At 50.6% G+C, this 24,116-nt stretch overlaps 1 protein-coding gene across 1 annotated transcript in view; it reads left to right on the top strand.

Annotated features, from left to right (window-relative positions):
* MARCHF10 (membrane associated ring-CH-type finger 10) overlaps positions 1-24,116 on the top strand; it is a 94,190-nt gene that overhangs the window by 69,660 nt on the left and 414 nt on the right. Inside the window, exons 7-10 of the mRNA XM_007175799.2 lie at positions 2,699-2,865; positions 5,301-5,410; positions 14,819-14,932; positions 21,329-21,371. Coding sequence (XP_007175861.2) covers positions 2,699-2,865; positions 5,301-5,410; positions 14,819-14,932; positions 21,329-21,371 — 434 coding nt within the window. The remainder of the gene's footprint in view (positions 1-2,698; positions 2,866-5,300; positions 5,411-14,818; positions 14,933-21,328; positions 21,372-24,116) is intronic.

The following is a 24,116-nucleotide window of genomic DNA, read 5'->3' as shown; positions in this document are numbered from 1 at the left end:
GGGTTTTTTTTTTTTTAAATTAATTAATTAATTAATTAATTATTTTGGCTGTGTTGGGTCTTCGTTTCTGTGCGAGGGCTTTCTCTAGTTGCAGCAGCGGGGGCCACTCTTCATCGCGGTGCGCGGGCCTCTCACTATCGCGGCCTCTCCCGTTGCGGGGCACAGGCTCCAGGGGCGCAGGCTCAGTAGTTGTGGCTCATGGGCCTAGTTGCTCCGCGGCATGTGGGATCTTCCCAGGCCAGGGCTCGAACCCGTGTCCCCTGCATTGGCAGGCAGATTCTCAGCCACTGCGCCACCAGGGAAGCCCTTCTCTGGGATATTTATGCAGGAGTGGACTTGCTGTCCTGGCGGTAGCACAGCTTCCACCATACAAGTAATGCCAATGTATTGTCTCAACAGTGACGTATACTGTTGTCCATCCTTGTCAGCACTTGTACTGATTGGCTTTACACATTGTCACCAGTCGCATGGGAGTAAAATGATACCGTGGCTTTAATTTACATTTTCATGACTGTTAATAAGGTTAGGTGTTCTGTTGGCTCTTTAAAAATTTTTTTTGGCCACGTTGTGTGGCATACGGGATCTTAGATCCCTGATCAGGGATCGAACCTGTGTCCCCTGCATTGGGAGCAGGGAGTCTTAACCACTGGACCACAAGGGAAGTCCCTGTTGGCTCTTTTAGATGTTAAACGACCATTTCTATTTCTTCTTCTACAAAATGCTTATCTATGTCTTCTGCCCATTTTTCTTTTAGAATATTTTTCTTTTATTTTAAAAATCCTTTATATAGTCTGGCTATTAATCTGATTCTTTGACAGTTATGTGTTGGAAATATCTTTTCTCAATTTGTAGTTTGTCTCTCCTCTTTCTTGATGTTTTTTAATGAAAATAAATTCTTAATTTTAATGTAGCCAACTGTATCCATCTTCTTTACGGATTGTGATTTGTATCTTGTTGTCTTGATTAAGAAATCCTTCGCTAACCTGGGGTCATTATGACATTCTTCCTATTTTCTTCCAAAATCTCTACAGTTTTCCTGTGCACGCTTAGGACTTCATGTGAAATGAATTTCGGACTTAAGTGTGATGTTTAATATGTGGTGTGAGGTATGCATTGTGAATACCAAGTTGTCCCAGGATCTTCCCCCGGAAGAGCCACATCTGTCATATAACATAACTATAAATGTATAAGTCTGTCTCAGGGCTCTCTGTTTTGTCTGTTCTGTTTTTTTGTTTTTTGTCTTTCCCTAAGGCACACCATCTCAGTGACTGAAGCTTTATAAGTTTATAAGTGCAAAAGCCTCCCTCCCGACTTTGTTCCTTAAGAGTCCTTGACTATATACATTTAAAAATCAGCTTTTTGGGATGTTCATTGGAATTGCATTGAATCTGTAGATTATTTGGGGGAGAATTGACATCTTGGAGACATTGAGTCTTTCTTTGATAAACATGGCATATCTCTTGTTTGTGCCCACCATGAGATAGTATAATTCTGTTCCTTTTCATTGAACTTCCCTTTCTTGGGGAGAAAACTCTTCTAAGACACTGAGCATACACTCCTATATCCAGAATAATGTCCATCTCTTCCTCTCCTTTGATTTTAGTCTCTAGCCAGTTTTGCTTTCCTTGACCATAGAGTCCCTAGGCCCATGAGGATTCTAAACAACAAAAAATTAGCCTTAGATTCCTTAAAAGTCTCCCTACAGAAACATCGACCAGCTATTCTTGACTCACCATTTATGAGACACAAATATGTTTGCTTACATTTTCATTAATTCCATCTTCATCACATTCCAGCAGCTTATATTCTGGAATGTTGGCATAATTTATTGGCAAGGGTTGAGTTACTGGTGAGTTCACGTCCAAGTTCACTGGTTCACTCATCCCAACCAACATCTACTGAGTGGTCTCCACATGCCAATCTTTTACCAGACTCCAGGTGCACTTTATTGTCTGCACGGCAGGTTCACCCGCTCCAGGCTGCCCCATGACCCTGTAAGTGGGTAGCAGTAGTCGGATTATCATGGCTTTACACATAAGGAAACAGAGACCTGGGAAGCTCAAGCACCTTGTCCAAAGTCATCAAACTCACAAGTTTTAGAAGCAAACCTCAAAGCCAGGCCCTGGCGGGTGCGGGGAGAAGAGCTCCTAGCCTCTGGCTCAGTTTCCCTCTGCAGCTCTTTCCCAACCTTCGGACGTGTGATAGGAGCGCTGGTGCTCCTGGTTCGCTCACACGGATCAATAACTGCAGAGGAGCCTGACTTAAGAATCCGTGAACCTAGGGACTTCCCTGATGGTCCAGTGGTTTAGACTCCGCGCTTCCACTACAGCAGGGGCGGGCTTCGATCCCTGGGGAGGGAATTAAGATCCCACATGCTGCGGGGTGTGGCCTAAAAAAAAAAGGAAATTAAAAAAAAAATTTTAAATACCTCTACCACCTGCCTGCTGCGGCCTAAAAAAAAAGAAAAAGAAAAAGAATCCCTGACCCTGTTATCAGTAACCATCTTACCGGGAAGAATCTTCAGCAGGGTCAGAGGGAGCAGTGAGTTAGCCCCTAGGTAGGCATGGGGGTGGCGGGGGCGGGGGCGGGTGTGATGGTTCCCTTTTCCTCCCCGCCCCACCCTACGCTCTGGGAACTGGTATTTGTGGAAACTGCAAACGTGTAGACTCCTGGTGACGAGGGCTTGTTTTCCACTTAGTCTCCTGGAGGAGGACTCCGAGGAGGAGGGAGACTTGTGTCGCATCTGTCAGATAGCCGGGGGTTCCCCCGCCAGCCCCCTCGTGGAGCCGTGCGGCTGCGTGGGAAGCCTGCGGTTTGTCCATCCGGAGTGCCTGAAAAAATGGCTGAAAGTGAAAATAACATCAGGTAGGTGGGAAAGGCGGAACGACACACGTGCCGCGTACTTACCACGAGGCGCCGCCCTGTGGGACGCGCAGCCTTGACAACAGCTCATGGCATCAGTCGCTCGGGGAGAACGGGGCTCTTGCTCACAGCCCCCGAAGGACAGGGGCAGGACTAAGCTGCCTTCAAATTATGGGAGGGAAATGAGTTTTGTTTTGTTTTGTTTTCAAGGCTCAGGGCAGAATCCTGGAACGTGCTGTCGAATTTCACCCCTGCTCGAGGCCTGAGCAGAGGTGCTAAGATTGCCTCCCAGAAGGAAGGAAACTAGAACTGGGTCTATGGCTGGGTCTCAGCAAGCACACAGCGGCCACCAGGGCAGCTGGTAGACAGACCAGTTCTGCTTCCTTTTACTTGGGGGGAGGGGGTGGGGTAGCACGTAGAAGCTGAGCCAAGCTGCCCTTTTGCAGCAAGGAAAAGAGCACTGATCTGATTTTTCTACCGCCATATTAGATAAAGAGATTCCCATTGTGTTCATTTTGTCAGCTCTGTCTTTAACAGATCTTGTAACTGGGTGTGAAACCCCGTTCTCAACTCCCGAGGGCGGTTATAACCCAAATATAGCCATGTCAGTAGGTCGGCTATAGTTTTCTTGGCAGAGAACAGGAGGTTTCTTCAAAACATTTAGGAACAAGAGCAACTTGAATAACAACAACAAAAAAAAATAGGACGCCAATGCAAAGAACACTTCGCTTCAAAAACACCTAAGGCTTTTAGACTCCCCTCTCTGAAAACTTTTTACCCCAGAGCCAGATGCTGTTTCTCTCCTTCTCCATGCTCTCCTCCTTGGTTATCATTGTGCCAGACAGCCCAGGAGACCTAGAACTTGACCCTGTCCCCGTGGCGTGTCGCCACGCCCCCTCACCAAGCACAGCACACCATTTAATCAGGCAATGAACACGCAGGATGATCCGGTTAACTGTCTCCTCCCCGAGGCCCTTTCTCCACGTCTGCAGGAGAAATGTAGGAGCGACCACTGCCCGAGTTACTTAAATGCATCTCCACACAGTGAGCAGGGTACCCAGCCCTTCAGAGAGCAAAGAACAAGTGGATCTCAGCCACTAATGACTATGCTGTGCAATGCTTTATCTTACGAGAAATTTGGGCTAATTAAACATCTAGCACAGAAAAAATTACTCATGAGATGTGTGATGAAAGTACTGCTAAATGCTGGTAAATGCTAATGCTGGTCTGGGTGTAATCGGCAGGATTAGATTGGAGGACACATGGGACCCTCCGTAGCCTTAAGTATTATAGAATGATGCTTTAAAAAAAAAAATTCAAGTCAACAAAATGCAGATAAGGGATAACTGTTCATCCTTGTCTTTTGAAATTCTCTATTATTTAGTACCTCTTTGTATCCCCAGTGGGGAAAAATAGAACTGGGGTATAAAACTGCACAAACCCTATCTTTACCAAATAAATTCAAGTAACTGATTAGTCCTCTGTTTTCTTTTTTTTTGGCCGCACCTCTTGGCTTGTGGAATCTTAGTTCCCAACCAGGGATCGAACCCGGGGCCCCCTGCAGTGGAAGCGCAGAGTCCTAACCACTGGGCCGCCAAGGAATTCCCAGTCCTCTATTTTCTAATGCATAAAATAAACACTAGTACATCATTAGCCAAAATGCAGCACCTACACCAGGGGGAAAGGGCATATGGCAACACGCTTGCTTAGACATAACAGCCATAGATCTGCATCTTCCACTTTTGCATTGGGGAATAGGATAAGCGGAGGAAAAAGTGCTGATCTAGAATTCACATTAAAAAAACGCAACAAACCAGCAACAAAGAAAGCCTTCTCCTGTTTCTTTTTCCAAATGAGGCTGAACTCAGGCTCAAGCGTTGGCCCCAGATACTGCCATACCAGTGCCCACACATGGCCCCGGGGTCCCTTCACTCTTCTCAGGCGGCAAGTCACCTGGGCAGGAGTAAAGACAGATTTTTAAGCCACAGATCAAGGATAGCTTCTGCCACCATTTTGGTCCTTACTAATTTATTTGCTTGGACCAGTGTTAGATCTGCCAGGAAAAACAACAGTAACATAGACCCAATATTCACTCTTCTGGCAAACACTTGTGTTACCGACTCTCAGCCTCCATGTAGTAATTCTAATTTTATGAACCAATATGTTTATATTTAAACAGAAAGCAAGACCTGTTATTTAAAACAGGTGAAGTTCCTGGGAATTTCACTCACAGGGAGCTTGCATAATAATGAAAATGATGACAAAGGAAATTTTTTGGATCTCGGGTTCAAGGTCATTTTCTACCTTGAACCTGAAGGAAAGAAAACTGACTGACTAAAAAAGGCCACTGAAACTCAGAATTCCTAACACACACACAAATTCGCTTGCAAAATGTCAACACCAAAAGGGTTACGTGTAACAAAATTCTTTAATTTAAGGAGCAGATCTTGGCACCGTGAAGACCTGTGAGATGTGTAAACAAAGCCTGCTGGTCGACCTGGATGATTTTAATGTGACCGAGTTCTACCAGAAGCACCAGCAGTCCCGGGTAAGAGCTGCTCACACCCGCTCTGGGTCCATAGGCTAGAGTCGGGTAGAGGTACAAGGCAGGAAGAAACTCTTTCCCTGATACAAGGAACATAGAAGCCCTGTGCAGGGGGTAAGTCTGGGAGTCTCCTAATTTAGCTCGCTTCTCTGAGAAGGTCTGTTACTACATTGGACCACTGGAGGGTTGGAAGACTTGGTTGCCCTGGGCTGAGGTCCCACTGCTGTCAGGGACAAAGTAGGAAGCTACAGTAGCTGACTGGACACACAGAAACAGGAATAGTCTGGCAAGCTTCATGCCCAAATTTGCTGAAATAATTTAATAACGAGAGAAAAAAATTAGGGTCTTGGAGTAGTCTCCAGTTTATATATCAAGTAACTCTGGGGTAATAAGGAACTGCTTTGCTCAAGGTTTAAAAACATGTAGTAAGCACCTACTGTGTGCTTTTTTTTTTTTTTGGCTGTGCTGCTTGGCTTTTGAGATCTTAGTTCCCCGACCAGGGATTGAACTCGGGTCCTTAGCAGTGAAAGCACCGAGTCCTCACCATTGGACCACCAGGGAATTCCCCTACTGTGTGCTTTTTAACACCTCGTGAATTAATTCTCCTGGGGCATTTGGATTGAAGTTCTAATACTGTGAAAGAGTTAACCTTAGGTGGGAAGGTGATTTATGCCCAGGATAATAGTTCACTGCCCAATTCTCAGGCAAACAATCTTCTGTTTAGAACTGTACTGCCCAATATAGAAGCCACAAGCCACAGGTAGCTCACGAACAAGTGGTTACTTCCAGTTGAGATGTGCTGTGTTATACACCAAATTTCAAAGGCTCAGTATTAAAAAAAAAAGAGAATAAAATATCACATAAATAATTTTACATTAATTATGTGTTGAAATGATAACATTTAAAATATATTGGGTTAAATAAAATATATTATTGAAATTAATTTCACCAGTTTCTTTTTACTACTTTAATAGTAATTATTAATGTGGCTCCTAGAAATTTTCAGGTTACATATATGGCTTGCATTGGTGGCTCATATTGTATTTCTCCTGGGTGGTGCTGATCTGGAAGATGCCTTGCACATAAGCAGTCAATAGATATTTACCAAATGAAAAGAGCCCATCATTACCATTAAAATTCAAGACTGACCTCCCTCATCACATAAATAGGAAAAACATGATTAATAATCACGACTGTAAAGCACATAATTTAAAAACTGTAAAATCACTGTTAGCAACTAAAATGTCACTCTTCAGAGGAGTCACCTTGGCTTTCAGATCATTAGCCTGTCTGTATCCAGACCTTTTCTTGCAAAAAGCACAGCTGAGTCAAAATGGTGCCCGTGAGTGTGGGCAATCCTGTAGTTACCTTTTTAAAATCGTAAGGTTGTAGTGGCAAGACGGGAATAAAGACACAGACCTACTAGAGAATGGACTTGAGGATATGGGGAGGGGGAAGGGTAAGATGTGACAAAGTGAGAGAGTGGCATGGACATATATACACTACCAAATGTAAAATAGATAGCTAGTGGGAAGCAACCGCATAGCACAGGGAGATTAGCTCGGTGCTTTGTGACCACCTAGAGGGGTGGGATAGGGAGGGTGGGAGGGAGGGAGATGCAAGAGGGAGGAGATATGGGGACATATGTATATGTATAATTGATTCACTTTGTTATAAAGCAGAAACTAACACACCATTGTAAAGCAATTATACTCCAATAAAGATGTTAAAAAAAAAAATCCTAAGGTTGCTAGACAAGAAAGGAAGAAAGAATGAAAGGAAGGAAGGGAGGAAAGGAGGAAAGAAGGAAAGGAAGGAAGGAAAGGGAGGGAAGGAGAGAGAGAGAGAGAAAGAAGGGTAGGAGGGAAGGAAGAAAAGAATGGAGATTTGAGCAGCACAGCCAATAAGTGTGATATAATGGACATAACGCCATCCCAGCCTTGAAGATTGGGCTTCAGGAAGTTGAGGGGAGGGAGGCGGAGAGAAAGGAAGAAAAAAGTAGTTTCCTGAGAAAACAATTCAGTATTTTGAGTCCCTACATTTTGAGGCCTGAGGGTCTCAAATCACTCAGTCGTAACCCCCAGGCACTGAGATCTGAGATGAGAAACAGAAGCGACTCACATTCTTGGACCCTGAGGATGCTGCAGTCAAACAATTGAAAGGAACCAGGCCCTCTGAGTGCCTGAGGTCAGGGTGCCAGCTAGATGCAGACAGCTTCTCTGAGGTCATTTCGAAGAATAGATTATTTCTGGGAGTGGAGCTTGCAGGACTTCCCAGGAAGGACAAGACCAGGCAAGGCCGGGTTACCCGAATCCCACCAGAATATTCTGCAGGCATCACCACCTCCATGCAGCCCAGGGGAAAGCCTTGTCTAGTAAAGGCCCCTGTTGGTGCCAAGCATTTTCACCTCGTTCTCCCTCTGCGAAGCTGCTGCCGCCACCACGTGCTGCTGGCTCACCAGTGGCACTTGCAGAACCGGCTCTCTAACAGCAGCTTTTTCCAGTTGCACAAAAATGTGTGCATGCACGTAGCCTGAGGCAGCCCACCCCGCCAAAAAGCACACCAACTTTGACTAAGATGTGAACCTAAATCCTATTCCCTTCCCCAGAGTGGCCCTGTGACCTTGGGGAAACTACACCAACTCTGGATATCTCAGTTCTCTCATCTGTAGGAAGTGGGGAGATGATAATTCCTACCCCGAAGGATTGGATGTAGGAAAAGACCCCAGTACATCACCTAAGACAGTGCCTGAGCAGAGAAGACTCCTGGTGAATGAGAACCGTCATATTACAGCCCTAGAGATGCCTGACCTCTTTGGACTCGAGGGAGAAAGCTAAGGGTACCAGGACCAAGCCAGAATCCATCACGGAACAAAGCCAACTGGCCCCCCACAGGGGTCATACCTGTAACCTCGGCCTCACTGCATCCTGCCAGCTGAGAGAATGGGCTATGAGCACATTCTAAAAAGAACCGTGAAAGTAATCGTGTCAGCCAGGGTCTGGGCAGGAAAGAGATGGTGGCACATGCACAAGGGGCGAGTGATGAGAGCTGAATGAAGGGCCAAAATGTGGATAGTAAAAGAGCAACAAGGAATGATGAGGCACCCTGGGACCGGCAATTGACCACTCCTAGGCCTGGAGGGACGAGGGGAGGGGGCGGTTATCAGGATCAGGAGGGCTGTGGTTACAGGAGAGAGTCACCACCAGCCTGTGACCTTCCGCAGGGGAAAGCTGCCATGGCCACACCACTGCCCAGCAGAGAGGGAACGAGGGGAATAACTACCCCAGCCCCTCTCTCTTCTCCCGCCCTCTGGTCTCCAGCTAGGGGTCTCCCATTAGCTGAACCCAGTGGGGAGCCAGACGACAAGGGGACCTAGTTAATGCAGTCCATTGAGAGCAGCCAATGATGGGCCACAGGGCAGGGTGGAAAGTGTATCTGGAGGGGAAAATGGAAAATATCCAGCACAGTAATTACACGACATAGAAGCAGAAGAGAGTTCAAATTAGTTTCAATGAGAACTTGACAGGCTGTCAAAGCCTTTTGAAAATGCCCTTCATTATAATCACAGAAAGAAACTAGATTGACAGACCCACCCTGGTGGGAGAACAGAGGTCCCAAGAACCAATGTGCAATATTTATCTGCTGATGGAAAGCAGTTCGGCTCACACTTTTACAGCAGTTCTGACTGTTCCGATGGCCCGTGGTGAATTCAATGGTGTCTGTTTGCTAACAGTCTGAGTTAAACTGGAGACACTAGGGAAGTGTGACTTCGACAAGTTCAGAAACTCTCCATGGATGAAGACCAGAGTAACTGTCATTTAGCACAAAGATAACAAGGATGGAATACAATCTCCGCTCGTCCCCAGGTGGGAGACCCTTGGCCTGGCCAGGAGGTTGATGTGCACACCTGTGCTTCCGAGGTCCAGGCCCTTCTTCCGACTCCCAAACCTTGGCTCCTCTGGGCCCTCTTAGCCAACCCTCAATGCCGTTCACTCCTTGGCAAATGGGTTCCCTTCTTGAGAAGTGGGGTAGCTGATGCCAAACGCAGACATGTACCAAGAGAGGGTCAAAACCAGAAGAGGCTTAGAACTGGTTTCCGCTCAGGCTGGCCTGCACTTAACCTCAACTAACTAACTAGCAAACTAACTCACTAACTTATTTTCTTGTGCATTTTTCACATTTAGATTTTTTTTTGCTTTTCCTTAGTTATAAAAATCACAAACACACAAAAGTCTCCCATAATTGAAATTAACATTTGGCTGCATGTCTTTTTTTTTTTTTCTATTAAAATACTGATGCCTGGGCTCAGCCCTGGAGATTCTGATTTAATTAGTCTGGGATGGGACCAGGGGTCAATTTTTTTTTTTTTTAAGTGTGGAAAAAATATACATAACATAGAAGTTTAACTCATTAACTTTTAAGACACATGTTGAGCGCCTGCTGTATGCCAGATACTGTGCTGGAAGACACAGCAGTGCCCGAGGTCAACACAGTCCCTGCCGTCTCGTGGGGAAGCAGATTGGCGGGCAGTGACCCTGGTGTGGGAGGGTCAGAGCAGGGGGTGAACGAGCAGCTGTGGACACAGCGCAGAGAGGCCTGACCTGCTCTCAGGACCAGAGAGACCCTCCCCACAGAGGAGCCATTGAGGACCGGAGAGGAAAAAGAGGAGCGAGCCCTCCACACAGAGGCTCTCGAGGGCAAAACCCTCTGCTCACGTGGGAGACAGACACCTCACTCAGCATCTGACCATAGACTGTGGACACACCCAGGAGGCGCTCGGTCAGCACTATCAATGGTCTCTGAGGTGTGCGTGGGCTTGGATTAGTGTATGTTTCCCTGGTTTGGTTCATTGCTGCCTGTGGCCTCTAACACTGAAATCCGATTATCCCTCCATCTCTCAGACACTGAGCGGTTCCCTTGGACCCCGTAGGGTCAAGGCTTGTTACCAGACTTTCAGCAGCTAGATTAGGAGCTCCTATAGGCCTGGAGAGTGGCCCCCTGAGGCTAAAGTAGCTGGGTGGGGGGGCCCCAGGACCTGGACTAAGCACCTTGGGCTACGGGCATCTAGTGGTCCAGTCACTGGCTGGCAGCAGTTCACCCCCGCCCTAACTCAAAGATGCCTGAAAATTAAGCCCAGCAGGCATTCCACACCCACTGCCCACCTCCCAGTGTGCTGCCGTGAAGCAACTCCACATCTTCCCACGTGTGTGCTCTTTAACCTGGATGTGGGACTCATGCTTGATTGACTGGTTGCTTGATTTGGTTTCTGAGTAGAAGGAAGAACTCCTGGATGGCAACAGGTACAGCTCCAAGGAACATTCCAGGTTCCAAAATAGACCAGGAGAAAACAGGTTTAAGAAAAGTTGAGGTCACAGATTGTACACTCAAATGCCATAGAGGCCAGGCAGATAATGAATGATCAGAATCTCCCAAGTGGCATCAATTGGGAGTGGTGGCCATTGTGACAAAATTGTGAATACTCTCTTCAATGGAAGAAGTTCATGTCTGTCCTTCTTTCCTTCCTTCCTTCCTTCCAACCAGAGCACATCCACAGGCCAGATTCAGCTTACTGGCTACCAACTGTTGATCCTTAGTTTAAAGCAGGGGTTCTCAAAGATGCGTGGTCCCCAGACCACTAGCAATAGCATCACCTAGGAATTCATTAGAAATGCGCATTCTTGGGCCCCACTCAGACCCACTGAATAAGAATCTGGGGAGAGGGGTGCCCAGCAACTGCATTTTAAAAGGCCTTTTCAGTAATTCTGATACATGTTAAAGTTGGGGCCACTAGAGTCGATAGTCATCACTGGTCCAAAATTATACATTCTTCTCCTCATTCTTTCATCCGTGCATATATTTACTGAGCACATATCATATAGCAGCACATATCATATACCAGACATGGGCCAAGCACTAGGAGCACAGGGGCAGGCAAGGCACATGTGGTCCTTGCCCTGAATCCTAGCTTTAGCTCTTGCCTCTTGTTGGATGTTTTCTCGGTTTTGTGAAATACCATGTCCACTCGTTTTAGCTCATTTGGCCATAATGCCTTGAGAAACAGGCAGAACAGAGGCTGCTTCTCCCCGTTTATAAATGGAGTCCCTTTGTCCATGCACAGTTAAAAGTCTGCCCAACCTCGCAGGGCACGGTGGCCCCACGCTGCCTATCCTGGGGGCCCAGGCCCCCTGTGTGACGGGGACGTGCTCCTGCCATCTTGGCCCTGCCGCACAAGAGGGGCTCAGAGGGCCTCTGGCTGTCATTGCTCAGAAGCACAGGCCTGACTCGCTCCATCTTGGCCTCAGACAGATGTCCCCGGACACACGCAGTCACCTAATCACCCGCACACCTGGGAGCATCCCATGAACATATCTGAAGACTTGATAGAACGTTCAGCCAGGCTGTCTGTTTCTTCGAGCGGACTGTGTTGAGAATTTCCATCCGTAGCAAATCTCTTGACTGAAATGAATTTTAACAAAATGAAGGGGCAGGAGAATAGGAAGAAAAACATGTGGCAGGTGGGCTGAGCGCTCCCGAGCCCCCGTCCACTGCTTCACATGCCTCTCCCTCCCCTGAAAGTCTCCCAACGCCCATCCCCACCTCTGCTGCTGCGTGTGGGCAGCAAAGGGTGACGCAACTGGGTTGGGGAGGGGAGGGGAGGGAGCAGCTCCAATAAATAACGCTCCAAAAACTAGCTCATTCTGCCCTTGCCGAACAGAACAAATACCGGGGACGGAACTCTTTCTGATAACAAAGCCCTCCCACTTGTGGCTCAGAGTGTACAGGATGACTGAGCTGACTATGAAACGCCTGCACCGATTGGCTGGCCCGGCCCTTTCGTCCAGCATCCCAGGCTCTGCAAAGGGCACACGGAAAGGAGCCGGGCCGGTGAGATTTATGGCACTGAGTAACAGGTTCCCTCCCACAGACCAGAGAAGAGACACAATCTGCTGGAAGTGACTTTTCCAATGATCTGCAGAAGACATGAGTGGATATTTTCCCATCTGCATGCCTCCGGGTCTTATGGAGTCATAAGAAGTAAATGATTTCCCTGAACGCTGTGACAAACCTGATAGTTCCAAGCCATTTTCTAGCTGATTGATTTGCCATTATGCATCGGAGTGTCCGTGAGCAGAAAGGCTTCCTGGCCAAGTGAGTGCTGGGGAGAGGGAGCCGTCGGGAGCTCACGGGAGGCCGCCGCACCAGGAAAAGCGAATGAGGGACAAGGCTTGGCTTGTGTGGAGGAGCTAAACAGTAGGTAGGTTGGGAAGGCTTCCCGGAGGCGGTGGCTCCTGAGAAAGACCGCAAAGGAGGCACCCGCTCTTGGGGAAGGTGGGAGGAGGCCCTTAACACAGAAAGAAAGTAGAAACAAGCAACCAGCTCTCTGCCTGCTCTAGGCCAAGGTCAGGAGAGAAAGGCTAAAATAGGAGGCAAACCGCTAAGGACAGTTGACTAGAGCCTTTAAAGACGGGTCTGTGGGGTGGTGGAGGGGTCTCGAGCAGGGACCTTGGGGCCAGCGGTCACCAAGATCTGGAGCTGGCCCCGATGCAGAAGGAAGAGCGCATCGATCTTTGCTCAGCTTGGGCACCTTTTCTGGCAGCTGTTTCATCCTGGAAGAGGTGTGTTCTACGCCAGCTTCCTGAGCTGCCCTCGACGGGATAGGAACAGGATGATGGGCCTGTGAAGCACCTCGGGCCACTGAAGGAGGAAGGAGGAGGCGCTGAGATGCTCACTGGGTCAAGTCCGAGCTTCGGTTCTCCTGGGAAAATGGTCATCGTGCCGACCTTTCCCAAGGGTGATGTCAAGGGCCATGCCCTCTGCTGGGGATTTTACTCCCCCAGGGCTTCCTGAGCACCGTCTGGCCCATTCCCGACCCTCCCACCCTGGAGACTGGACATGAGGACAGATGGGGGAATAAAGTGGCAGGCAAGGAGGAGTCATCACTAATCCACGAATTTATTGAGGGTCGATGCAGGTCCACAGGGTGAGGCTCTGGAGGACAGACGGCCAAAGGAGCCGAGGACAGAGGCACCATGGTCAGCCAGACAGCCAGATCCTCCCTGGGAACCTCCCTGTGTTCTCAGCACCAGTGAGAAAAATACAACCCACCCCACCCACCGAGAAAAAGCAAAAACATTAACAAGTGCAAAATGCTGTGTCCAGAGTAAAGACAAATGCTTAGGACTCAGGGAGGAATGACTAGATCAAATGAGGATCATCAGGAAGTCTTCTGCAAAGAGGTGACACTGTGACAGCTGTAAAGGAAGTCGTGCACACAGCCTTAGAAAGGTGGGGAGTGGCAGAGGAGCATATGCACAACAGAAGCACCAAAACAAGCCAACAGACCACACAAGAAAGAGCGAGAGCAAAGGTCCTGAGGTCCACAGGGCAAGCACTCTCTGGGGGTTAAATGATAACAGAACAGCCAGGGCGGGTGGGGAGTCGGGGAGCCCCTAGGTGAGACCATCGTTAAGCCCATCTGTAAAGGCAGAAACGTACAGAACTAAGGCCTGAGGCCCTTTCACTGGGCAAACGAGGGATCTAGGCAAATCAAGTGCCCCCTCCCACCCCCGTGGCACCTGTGCCCCAGATTCTCCTACAGACAAGTCTGCCTTCCTGAGACACACATCTCCTCGTGTTTACCTCTCTACTCAGAGGCCAGCAGCTACACACATACATATACACAGCATGACGCCCAAACACCTCAGTTCTGCCTAACATGGTCCCACCTTTCCATCTCCCCAGCCCATGCCAAGATTTGTTAAAAATTCAAAACAAACACCCTCCCCATATACTCCAGCCACACCAGTGAGTAGAGAATTTTGCCCAACATACGCTCTGCCCTCTGTGTGTTTGCCAGTATGCAGTGCCTCTGTTTGAAAGGCCCCGAACGCCCCCCCATAGCCACCTACCAAAGTCCCTGCCATCCTTTAAGGACCAAAGATGCCATCCCCCACGTCACACGCAACCAGTCTCTTTCTTCCCCTTCGCATCTCCCTCGTGGCCATTGACACATCCAGCTGCTACTGGAGCCATTTATGAATGAGGCGCTCTCTCCCACATCACAGGAAGGGGTCCCAGCAGGGAGATGAGACGTTTTGCCCTGTGTTCTCCAAACACCCAGCTCAAGGCCGTGGCAGGAAACTGCTCAGTAAATGTCCACGGCCTGGGACTAAGCCTGGAGCCTTTTCAAGCATCTTCCACTAGGCAGTAAAGGATTCCAGGATGGCTGTCCGGCCTCCACCCTGGATTCCCTTTCTGCTCTGTTCTCTGGTCCTCCAGGACACGGCTTGCCTTGGGGCTCGGGCTCTTGTCCTATTTCTTGTCCCCTCTTGGCCTTGTACCCTCCACCCCATGATTTAGACCATGTATATTTTACAGATGAACTTAAAGAGCTTCCTTGTCCACATATAGGCACAACACGAGCTGATGAATTCAGGCTTGTGCCTGGTGCTGCTGCTTCGTCTCTATGAACAGAGGTTTGCAGAACTCATGAGACTCAACCACAATCAGGATGCAAGAGAGAGGGTGAGTCCGGCCCTGCCTGGACCGTCAGGCAGCAGTCCCGCTAACCTTGCCTTGCCGTTTATTAGATGTGCATCCACTGAGGTGCTCAAGGTCAGCTGGTGGGATATGGCACTGTCATCATTAGACTAAGACTTAGTGGCTGCTAGGTGTAGGCACAGTGGCCCTCTGGCTGAAAAGTAAGTGACAGTCACGTAATTGTTAAACATGAGTCGTAATTAAATGGTCATTAATGGTCATATAAGCAAGTGAGTCTCTAGGGATATTTGCCCCCCAGAATAGAGGCCCACAAGGTTGCGGGGTCTGGGTGTGCATTACGTGTGGATGCCCACTGCCCAAGCAAGGAGGGTCCATGAGAAACAGGAACCCTCCCTGCCCCCAGCCAGGGAAGCTGTTTATTTTGCTTTGGATCCTAGGGTGTGTTATTCCAGCGTCTGTGTGTGTGTATGCCAAGTGGGGTCCCATCTGTCATTAGAGAAGTGACAATGTATTTACCAGAAATGATCATCTGTGGCTGCCCTTCCTTTCATAAGAGAACCGAGGCCCTCCAGGAGGCCCTGTGGCGTGGAGCGAGAAGCCTAGATCCGCTACTCTACCAGAATGCGGGAGACGGACAGGCCGACCTCTGAAATGTACACGTACACTTGGCTGTTGTCAAGTCAGAACCCTGAGCCCCAAGGGACTGCCCTCCCGGTTAAATGCCTCCCTGTGGCCAGGCCAGGAAAGAGCACAGGGGCACCTCCCTTACCTTAAAGCCATGCCAGGTGCTGGTATTTTTTTAGTGTTTGGGGTTCCCCGTACACCCCTTGAGGCTTGGAACTCAACCTCTGCTCACATCAGAAGGTCACCACTGGAAAGAAAGCCAGTATGGCAGTGGGCAAGCCAGTGATGGGGCCGCGAGGCAGCTTTAGTGACGCTCTGCCCCCCTTATCCCATGTACCTCTCCTTCTCTTCGCCTTCTTCTCTGTGTCTCTCCTCTTCTACCTCAAGTGGGCAAGAAGCACCTGTCGGCACCAGTCACTGCCTGGAGGTTGGACCCCACTGGCTCCAAGCGCTCCCTACACGGCCCCAGACCTCACACCGCTGGAGGCCGAGGCGATCCGTTTGGAGCCATCCCCACTAGAAACGCCGGGTTCAAACCATTAGCCATAAGAATTCGAGGGGCTTCCTCGGTGGCGCAGTGGTTGAGAGTCTGCCTGCCAATGCAGGGGACACGGGTTCGAGCCCTGGTCTGGGAGGATCCCACATGCCGCGGAGCAACTAGGCCCGTGAGCCGCCATTACTGAGCCTGCGCGTCTGGAGCCTGTGCTCCGCAACAAGAGAGGCCACGATAGTGAGAGGCCCGCGCACCGCGACGAAGAGTGGCCCCCGCTTGCCACAACTAGAGAAAGCCCTCGCACAGAAACGAAGACCCAACACAGCCATAAATAAATAAATAAAAATTAAAAAAAAAAAAAAGAATTCGACATCTGTCCCTACATCTTTCTGGCTTCAATTCTCCCCTTAGACCCTAAGCTCTCAATTAAGACAACAGGCTGGGTCTTTGCCAAAATTGTCTCCTCAGGAATCTCACCCTCTTTCTGACCCAGGCCTGTCCTTCCTTTCACTCTTCCGTAGTTTTAGTGGTGACATAAATTCCTCAGAGAAATACATTTTTTTGAGAAAGAAGTACAGGAAGCAGGAAATGATCCTTTGTTTAACATGTCTGTAACCTCATTTTCATGATTCCACATCTTTTTAATGAACTTTTTACTGCACACTGAACTTCAAAGCACCTAGGGTTTGATAGAGGTTACAGATGGCCACAACATCAGCAAACAAATGCAAGTGACATAAGCCACCAGGACTGCAAAGCACACACAAGAAGGCAACAACCAGTACAACCCACTGGATGAAAACCTAGGCCCTGAAGCATTGACTCTAGAGAACATTCTGGTAAAAACCATCCTAGAGAAGCAGTAAGTGATGCCAGGAGCAGGCCGGGAGCCAGAGAGGAAGGAAGCAGAAGGGACAGGGCAACACTCTTCTCTCCCCACAAGCTTACCTGTAATTTGAGATTGCCTGAAATAGATCTCACCCGTTTAAACCACCAAGCAATATCCAGCACAAAGAATCAGTTAAGACGTACCCGAGGGGCTTCCCTGGTGGCGCAGTGGTTAAGAATCCGCCTACCAATGCAGGGGACACGGGTTCGAGCCCTGGTCCGGGAAGATCCCACATGCCGCAGAGCAACTAAGCCCGTGCACCACAACTACTGAGTCTGTGCCCTAGAGCGTGAGCCACAACTACTGAAGCCTGCAAGCCACAACTACTGAGCCTATGCTCTAGAGCCCGCAAGCCACAACTACTGAAGCCCGCAAGCCACAACTACTGAGCCTGCGCTCTAGAGCCCATGCTCCGCAACAAGAGAAGCCACCGCAATGAGAAGCCCGCGCACCGAAACGAAGAGTAGCCCCTACTTGCCACAACTAGAGAAAGCCCGCGTGCAGCAACAAAGACCCAGCACAGCCGAAAATAAATTAATTAATTTTTTAAAAAATTAAAAAAAAAAAAGAGGTACCCGAATGGAACTTGGAAAACAAGTGGCTTCTGTCAAATTCATACTCTTCTGAATTTGAGTCTCAGTATTTTCTTGTAGAAAACACTCACACTCTAAGGGTAACGTTTAGCAAAAGAGAGGCACTACGATGGAAAAGAAACCCTCCTTCCCTCTCCTTTACCTACCAGAACTAAAAAACCCATTCATGCCAGGCTTCTGGTTGTTTCTCAGTAAGACACCCAGTGATGAGTGCCTGTCAACGGTAGTGATCATTCATTCACTCCTTTATTCACGCCCTGGCCTGTATCAGATGCTGAGATGGGAATCTGGGAAAGTGGCTACCAAACATGATACCATGATGTCCCTTCTTTGAGGAGCTTATGATCAAGTGGGAAGATGTGACTCACATATTTAGAAAACCAGTTAATAATCAGAAAGTAGCCCTTGGTCAAGAGAACCAACGGACCCACTGAATTCCCAGAGGCTGTGATATTGACAACCCAAGATCTTCCCTGACTGTGGCTTCCTGGGGTTTCCAGTGATCCTATAAACAAATAATTTGTCTCCCCAGTGAGGCCATGAGCTTTTTGAAGGCAAAGCCAGATCTTCTACACTCGTCTCCCATGATGCTGGGCACACAGTGAATCATATTTGACTGCTGACCAAGTCCCAGGCACTATGGATGTCAGGAGCATTAAGTGATTACAAACTTGCTAAATTTTGTAAATTTTGCTAAACTGCCAGATAAGGATGTGGTCTGCTAAGGGTTGCAGAGGCGGGGTTGGGGGAGGATGTGGTCACTGGCAACTTGGGACATGGACCCCTTATCTCTTTTGTACACCACAGTCCTCCAGTGCCTAGAAAATGCCTGGCACATAGTAGGTGCACAGTAACCTTCTGATGCTCAAACAATGAACTAATGAACCAATACCTGCTTCTTCCAGGAGGCGAGTCTTGAGTTATGTTTTGGAGAAAGTGATAGTACAAATTTGTGGAGAGAAAAAGGTATTCTAGGTAAAGGAACACTCCCAAGTTCAAGGCATATTTATGTATTCAAAGATTTTCTGCGTGCCTACTATGTGCCAGGTTCTAAACTAGATTCTGGGAATATAAAGATGATCAAGACACGCTTTGGGGACTTCCCTGGTGGCGCAGTGGTTAAGAATCTGTCTGCCAATGCAGGGGACACGGGTTCGATCCCTGGTCCGGGAAGATCCCACATGCCGCGGAGCAACTAAGCCCATACGCCACAACTACTGAGCCTGTGCTCTAAAGCCCGCGTGCCACAACTACTGAAGCCCGTGCACCTAGAGCCCATGTGCCTAGAGCCCGTGCTCCGCAACAAAGAGAAGCCACCACCATGAGAAGCCCGCGCACCGCAACGAAGAGTAGTCCCCGCTCACCGCAACTAGACAAAAGCCCACACACAGCAACAAAGACACAACGCAGCCAAAAATAAATTAATTAATTAACTAATTAAAAAAAAAAAAGACACGCTTTGCCTAAAAGGGACTCAAGAGTCTAAAGAGACAGACATGTAACCAAGATTATCAAAAAATGTACCTTGTGTTACGACAAGAGATGGAGCCATATGTGGAGGAACACAGAACAGAGTTAGAGGACGTGAGGGGCCACTGTTCTCACCTCCTCCTTCCACTCCTTCTCCAGGACAGACTCTCCAGGCAGGGCCTTCAGGGACACAAGCCGACGTTTCAGAGGGCTTGCTTTTAACCCAGTTAGGTTGTACACTTTGCCCTCAGTCTTCCCACTGCTTTGGGAACCTGGTGGCAAAGCTGCTTCCATTATTGCTCTTGTCAACTGCTCAGCTGAGGAGGTGATGCTTGAGCTTGAATCTCGGACCAGGGTTGCTGGGGAGGGAAGAGCATTCCATGCAGAAGGGAACGCAAAGGCTCCGAAAGGAAAAGACTTGCGCGTCTGGGAAAGTCAAGGAGCTGAGCGTGGCCGGAGCTGGCAGGAAGTGAGCAGGATGTGGAGGGTTTGTGTGCAGCTCTGGGAGGCCACTGAAGGCTTTCTAGCCTGGGGCTGGCAGGCTGGGAGATCTGCGTTTCCGAGAGAGAACGGGAGCGGCCATGTGGAGGGTGGGTTGGAGGGAGGGGGAAGAGCCCAGCTGGGCGGCTGCTGCCCTGGGACAGGGTGAGGGGGCCCACGTGGGGAGCACTGGAGATGGGGGGCAGGTTTAGGTGGGCACAGAGTGAGGTACAGGCTGAAGGGAGCACCGCCTGTTATCCTCTGCAAATGCCCAGCAGGAAAGTGGCCTTTTCTCACTTCAGCTGTTCACGATGGGAGCATCTCCAGAGAACACAGCGCCCCACCAGCCTCACCTGATCCCACCTGGGCTCACCCTTTAGTCTCATGGGGACACAGGGCTGTCCTGCGGGGTGAAGCTAACTGGGCTTGCCTTCCCTCCCCGTTCTCCCTTTCAGCGCCTACGCGGGACACTTCAGTATTCAGGGCCTACACCCCGGGGCCCCTGTCCTGGGCTTCCTCCTAGCCCTGGGCTTCGTCAGTACCACACTCTCCATTCCCCCCAATGAAATGACCCGGGACCCCGAATTCCTCTCCCTGCCTGCCCACAGCAGCTCCCCTAAACCCCTCAAGTGCCTAATTTGCTAAGTTAGGTAAAATAGAATCCCTGTCGGTGTGCCAAAAGGCAGAGCGCAGAAGGGACCCCAGGCCTTCCATGATGCCCTCCTGGCGTGAGCACCCGCCTCTGTCTTCTGCCCCAGGTGCGCTGCACTAACACCTGACCTGTAGGAAAATGTTCACCTGGAGGGGAGGGGAAGGGACTGCAGTGGCTGGCCTGGGGGGCAGGGAGGGTCTTGAAGTAGCTCTGAAACCCCACTGGCCCATTCACGAGTGAGGCTAGATGGACTTACTCTAGGCCCTCCCCATTCACACCTTTTCTACAAAACCGAAAACCCTTGCCTCAGAGGACCGAATCTACCCAAAGGATGCAAGGCCCAGGCTTGGCCCACAGTTGGGAAAGCTTCCCTACTCACCAAGACGGCGCTGCCTGGTGGCGTGTGAGAGTTGGTTTAGAAAGATGCCATCCCCTGGCATGGAATCTAGAGGCAGGATGAGGTCATCCTAGCAGCCTGGAGAAAATGGAGGCCGTTGCTAGCACAGTCCTGCTGTATCATTTACCAGGTAACCAGGACTGCTGCTCTAGAAGAAATTGCATCCTTCTCCTGCCCTCCCCCTGGCCTTCTGGTGAGAGGGACCCAGGGGCCACAGCTGCCTCCACGCTGGCCAGGCAGTTGCCCTAGTAACAGTGTCCAGCACCCCTTGTTTTGCCCCCCAGCCTGTCACAAAGCCCCTCTGCAGCCTGGCACAATGGGCTCCCATGGAGTACACAGTGTTTCTTATTGTGGCATAAAAGGCCATAAAGTCAGAACAAAGAGGGAGCCCAGAGCCCTGATGGGCCCGCTGCTTCCTGCCGGGCAGAGAATACAACCGATTGTTTAAAAGCCAGTGGTGAGGCAAGTGGCCAGTTAGCACGGCCTTCACCCCACGGCCTGCAAATGTGATTCGGACCATCAGGATGGGATTCTGCTATTCAGATCAATTGCTGAAAGGAAGCAAGTCTGTTCACACTGCCAAATTTAGAAGCCCCGAACCAGCGACGGTGACCCGGGCTATGGCTGAGGCTCTCATTAGGATGAGCCTAAGCCCCACAGGTGCTAAATATCAACACTGCCCTCGGCACCTCCACGCATTTACTCTGCCCCTTTAAGGTGACGTAAGGGATTCCTAGAACATCCCCGAGACTAGGGAATTAGACATCTGTTCACAATTGCTTTGGAAAAATGATTCATTTTTCATTGTCTTCTTTCTCATAGTTGTCAAGAAATTACCCACAACCCAGACCGGAAGAAAATGAAAGTAGGTTTGGGGATCAGTCCTGCCATGTTGAGGGTGTTTGCTAATTTGCTCTCTTTCGGTGACTGTGTTGAACCTAATGGTGTGGAAGGAAGTAACGACCACCAACCAGAGGCAAAAAATAACCCCACAAAGCTTGGGAAACTCTAGCTGCAGCAATCGGGAAGGCATGTCCAAGTATGTTGGATGCAGAGGAGATAAGAATTTTAATTCATCCTGAAAACGAGGGGAAAGGCCAACAAAGGGAGGACGGTCTCCTTGGGCGTAGGACAACTTGCTACAGGTTTTTTCCTTTCCCTTTGCTGGGATTCACCAGCATCCAGCCCTTGGGGAGCCCCTGAGGGGACAACAGTCATTCACAAGCTAGTACTGGATTTACTGGATTTTCTCACTATTTGGCCCATTCAAGTGGGCCTGTTGAATTCAGAAGTTGAACAAGGAAAACAGGTGTCGGGGAAAGTCAAAGGAGGCAGGACAGCTGTCTTCAAGCAGGCTCATTATCCCATAGAAAACCCAGCTGAAGAAAACGAGCTCCATTAAAGCAGGCGGGCTGGCAGTCAGACTTGGGAAGAACTTCTCCATCAGCTGGGAGAACAAACATTACAGTGAACTGGGGGGTGACAATTCCATCCCCAGAGGCTGTTCTGGCGAGAAATTTCACAACTGCCTGCCTTAAAAGGCTTAGAACAGCGATTTCCACGCTGGCTTCGCCATGGGAATCACCTGGGGAACTTACCAAAAATACAGACTCCTGGGCCCCTCCCAGAGATTCCGTTTCAGGTGATGGGGTGGGCCCCTGGTGATCCTGATGCAGCCGGTCACGGTGATGCTTTTGGGAACCCCCAACAGACCCGTCTGCAGGAGAAGCTAAACCAGCTCAGAGCTCCGCAGGGTGGGGCCCAGATGACGACCCTACAGCACCCAATCTGTTATTCAGGGCGCGCAGTCCCGAGAACCCGGGCTGACCATTTTCAGACGCGGGGAGGGCCCTTCCCTCCGTTCACAAAAGGAACCCGCAGAGTCGCAGTCCCGGGCGCCACCGCGGGGGTCCAGCCGAGCCGGGTGAGGGCCCAGCGCCCCCCTGCGCCCTCGCAAGGCCCTGGGGCCACTCGGGGCGGCCGGCCCGACCCCCGGCGCGGTCGCCTGGGCCGACCCCGAGCGGCTGCTCCCCCTCGGGCAGCCGGGAAGGGAGAGCGGGCAGGGAGCTGTGAAGTCTAGGACGGACCTTTGTGTGCGGGCGCACGCACCCCCTCTGCGCCCGGCCTTTGGCGAGAGCCCCTGCTCCGGAAAGCGCCCCCGCGCCTCGGCCAGGACGACTCGGTGGCGCGAGGCACCGGACAGGGTCTCGGCGCCGCGCCCGGCTGCAGCCCTCCCCAGCGCACGCCCCGGAGGCGCCCGCGGTCTTCCCGGTTGGAGGAAACCTGCTGCGGCCGGGCGCGCCCGGGAGGGTCTGGCTGGGCAGGGGCGACCCCTAGTGCCCAGCGGGGGCCGCTGCCGCCCTGCTGCCCGGGGAGGCCCTGAGCAGGATGGAGAGCCTCCCACCCACACCCCAGCTTGGGGATGGGAAAGGGGCACCCCGGCTGCAAGCCTGAGCCCCAGGGAAGGGGGACGCCTCTAGAAGGCAGGAGAAGAGCACCCCTGGGGTGGTGCTTAAAAAGGAGTCTCCGCCGAGGGGACCCTGCCTTCCCGTGTTGCTCTGAGGCAGATGGTCCCCTGATGGCATTTACAACCCTCTTCAGGAAGCTGGGTCTAGCTCTAGGATCCACCGCTCCCCCGTCCCGGTCCCAATATGGGGGCCGCCAGTTCTCCCCTGGAAACAAGTCTAGGCCCTCTCTACCTGCCCTGAGCCCTGCACACACCCCCGACGCTGGCAGGGCCAGCCCTGCACAGAACACCGTCCTGGCACGCGGGTCAGACGCCGCCGTTGCCTGGCTTCCCGCCAGAGCCATGATCAAGACAGGAGCCAGGGCAGCCAGAGGCACATCCACATGCCTCCCGCCCTCCCCCGGGGGCCACCCTTCTTTGGTCTCCGGCAGCCTGGCATGACTCACCTGGTTGGCAGCGCTTTGTTAAGTTGGGTTGTCAGAGCTGAGTCACAGCTGTGACCTGCTGCCCTAGCTCGATGCGGGTAAACAGGGAGGGGAAAAGGCAAAACATCAGGGCATACCAGGTGACACAAAGAGAAGCCAACCTCTTTGTGGCTCTGTGGTGCCCATGCCAACCTTCTCACCCTGTCCCCTGCACCTGGGAACCGAGGCCACACACAAAATGCCACAGGTGGCACAGATGTCAGGGCAGCTGGGGAGAGTCCCCGGGTGGGTGCGCCTGGGTCTAACAACCTGTCACACAGCTCTGTACCCCAGCCCCCCCTGACAACTGCTCCCCAGTTGGCACGAATAACTGTCACCACAGCCACGTCCAAGTCCAGGGAGGGGAACAATGCCTCTGGCAGCCACCAGCACAGGTGTGACAGGAGTAGGCTCGAGAGCCTTCAAGCCAAAGGCTGGGCCAGAGCTCCTCCCCGCCATACATAAAAGTCAAGGCAACTAGATTTGGGGGAAAGAACAGGAGGAGTGAAAGAATGGGGGCAGCTCATGGGGCTGGGGCCTCCTTGTGGTGGAGGTAGATGCTGAGAGGGTCCAGGTAGGGATGGAGGGATAATAATTATTCCTGCTCCCCTGCCCTTCTCCACCAGTCAGAAACCGCTTCCAAATAGTCAGGGAGCGCTCACTCAGGCCAATGGGAAAA

Source organism: Balaenoptera acutorostrata, chromosome 20 (assembly GCF_949987535.1).
Source record: "Balaenoptera acutorostrata chromosome 20, mBalAcu1.1, whole genome shotgun sequence".
Taxonomy (NCBI): Eukaryota; Metazoa; Chordata; class Mammalia; order Artiodactyla; family Balaenopteridae; genus Balaenoptera; species Balaenoptera acutorostrata.
The sequence above is the reverse complement of the archived record's forward strand: the minus strand, read 5'-3'. Positions and strand labels throughout refer to the sequence as shown.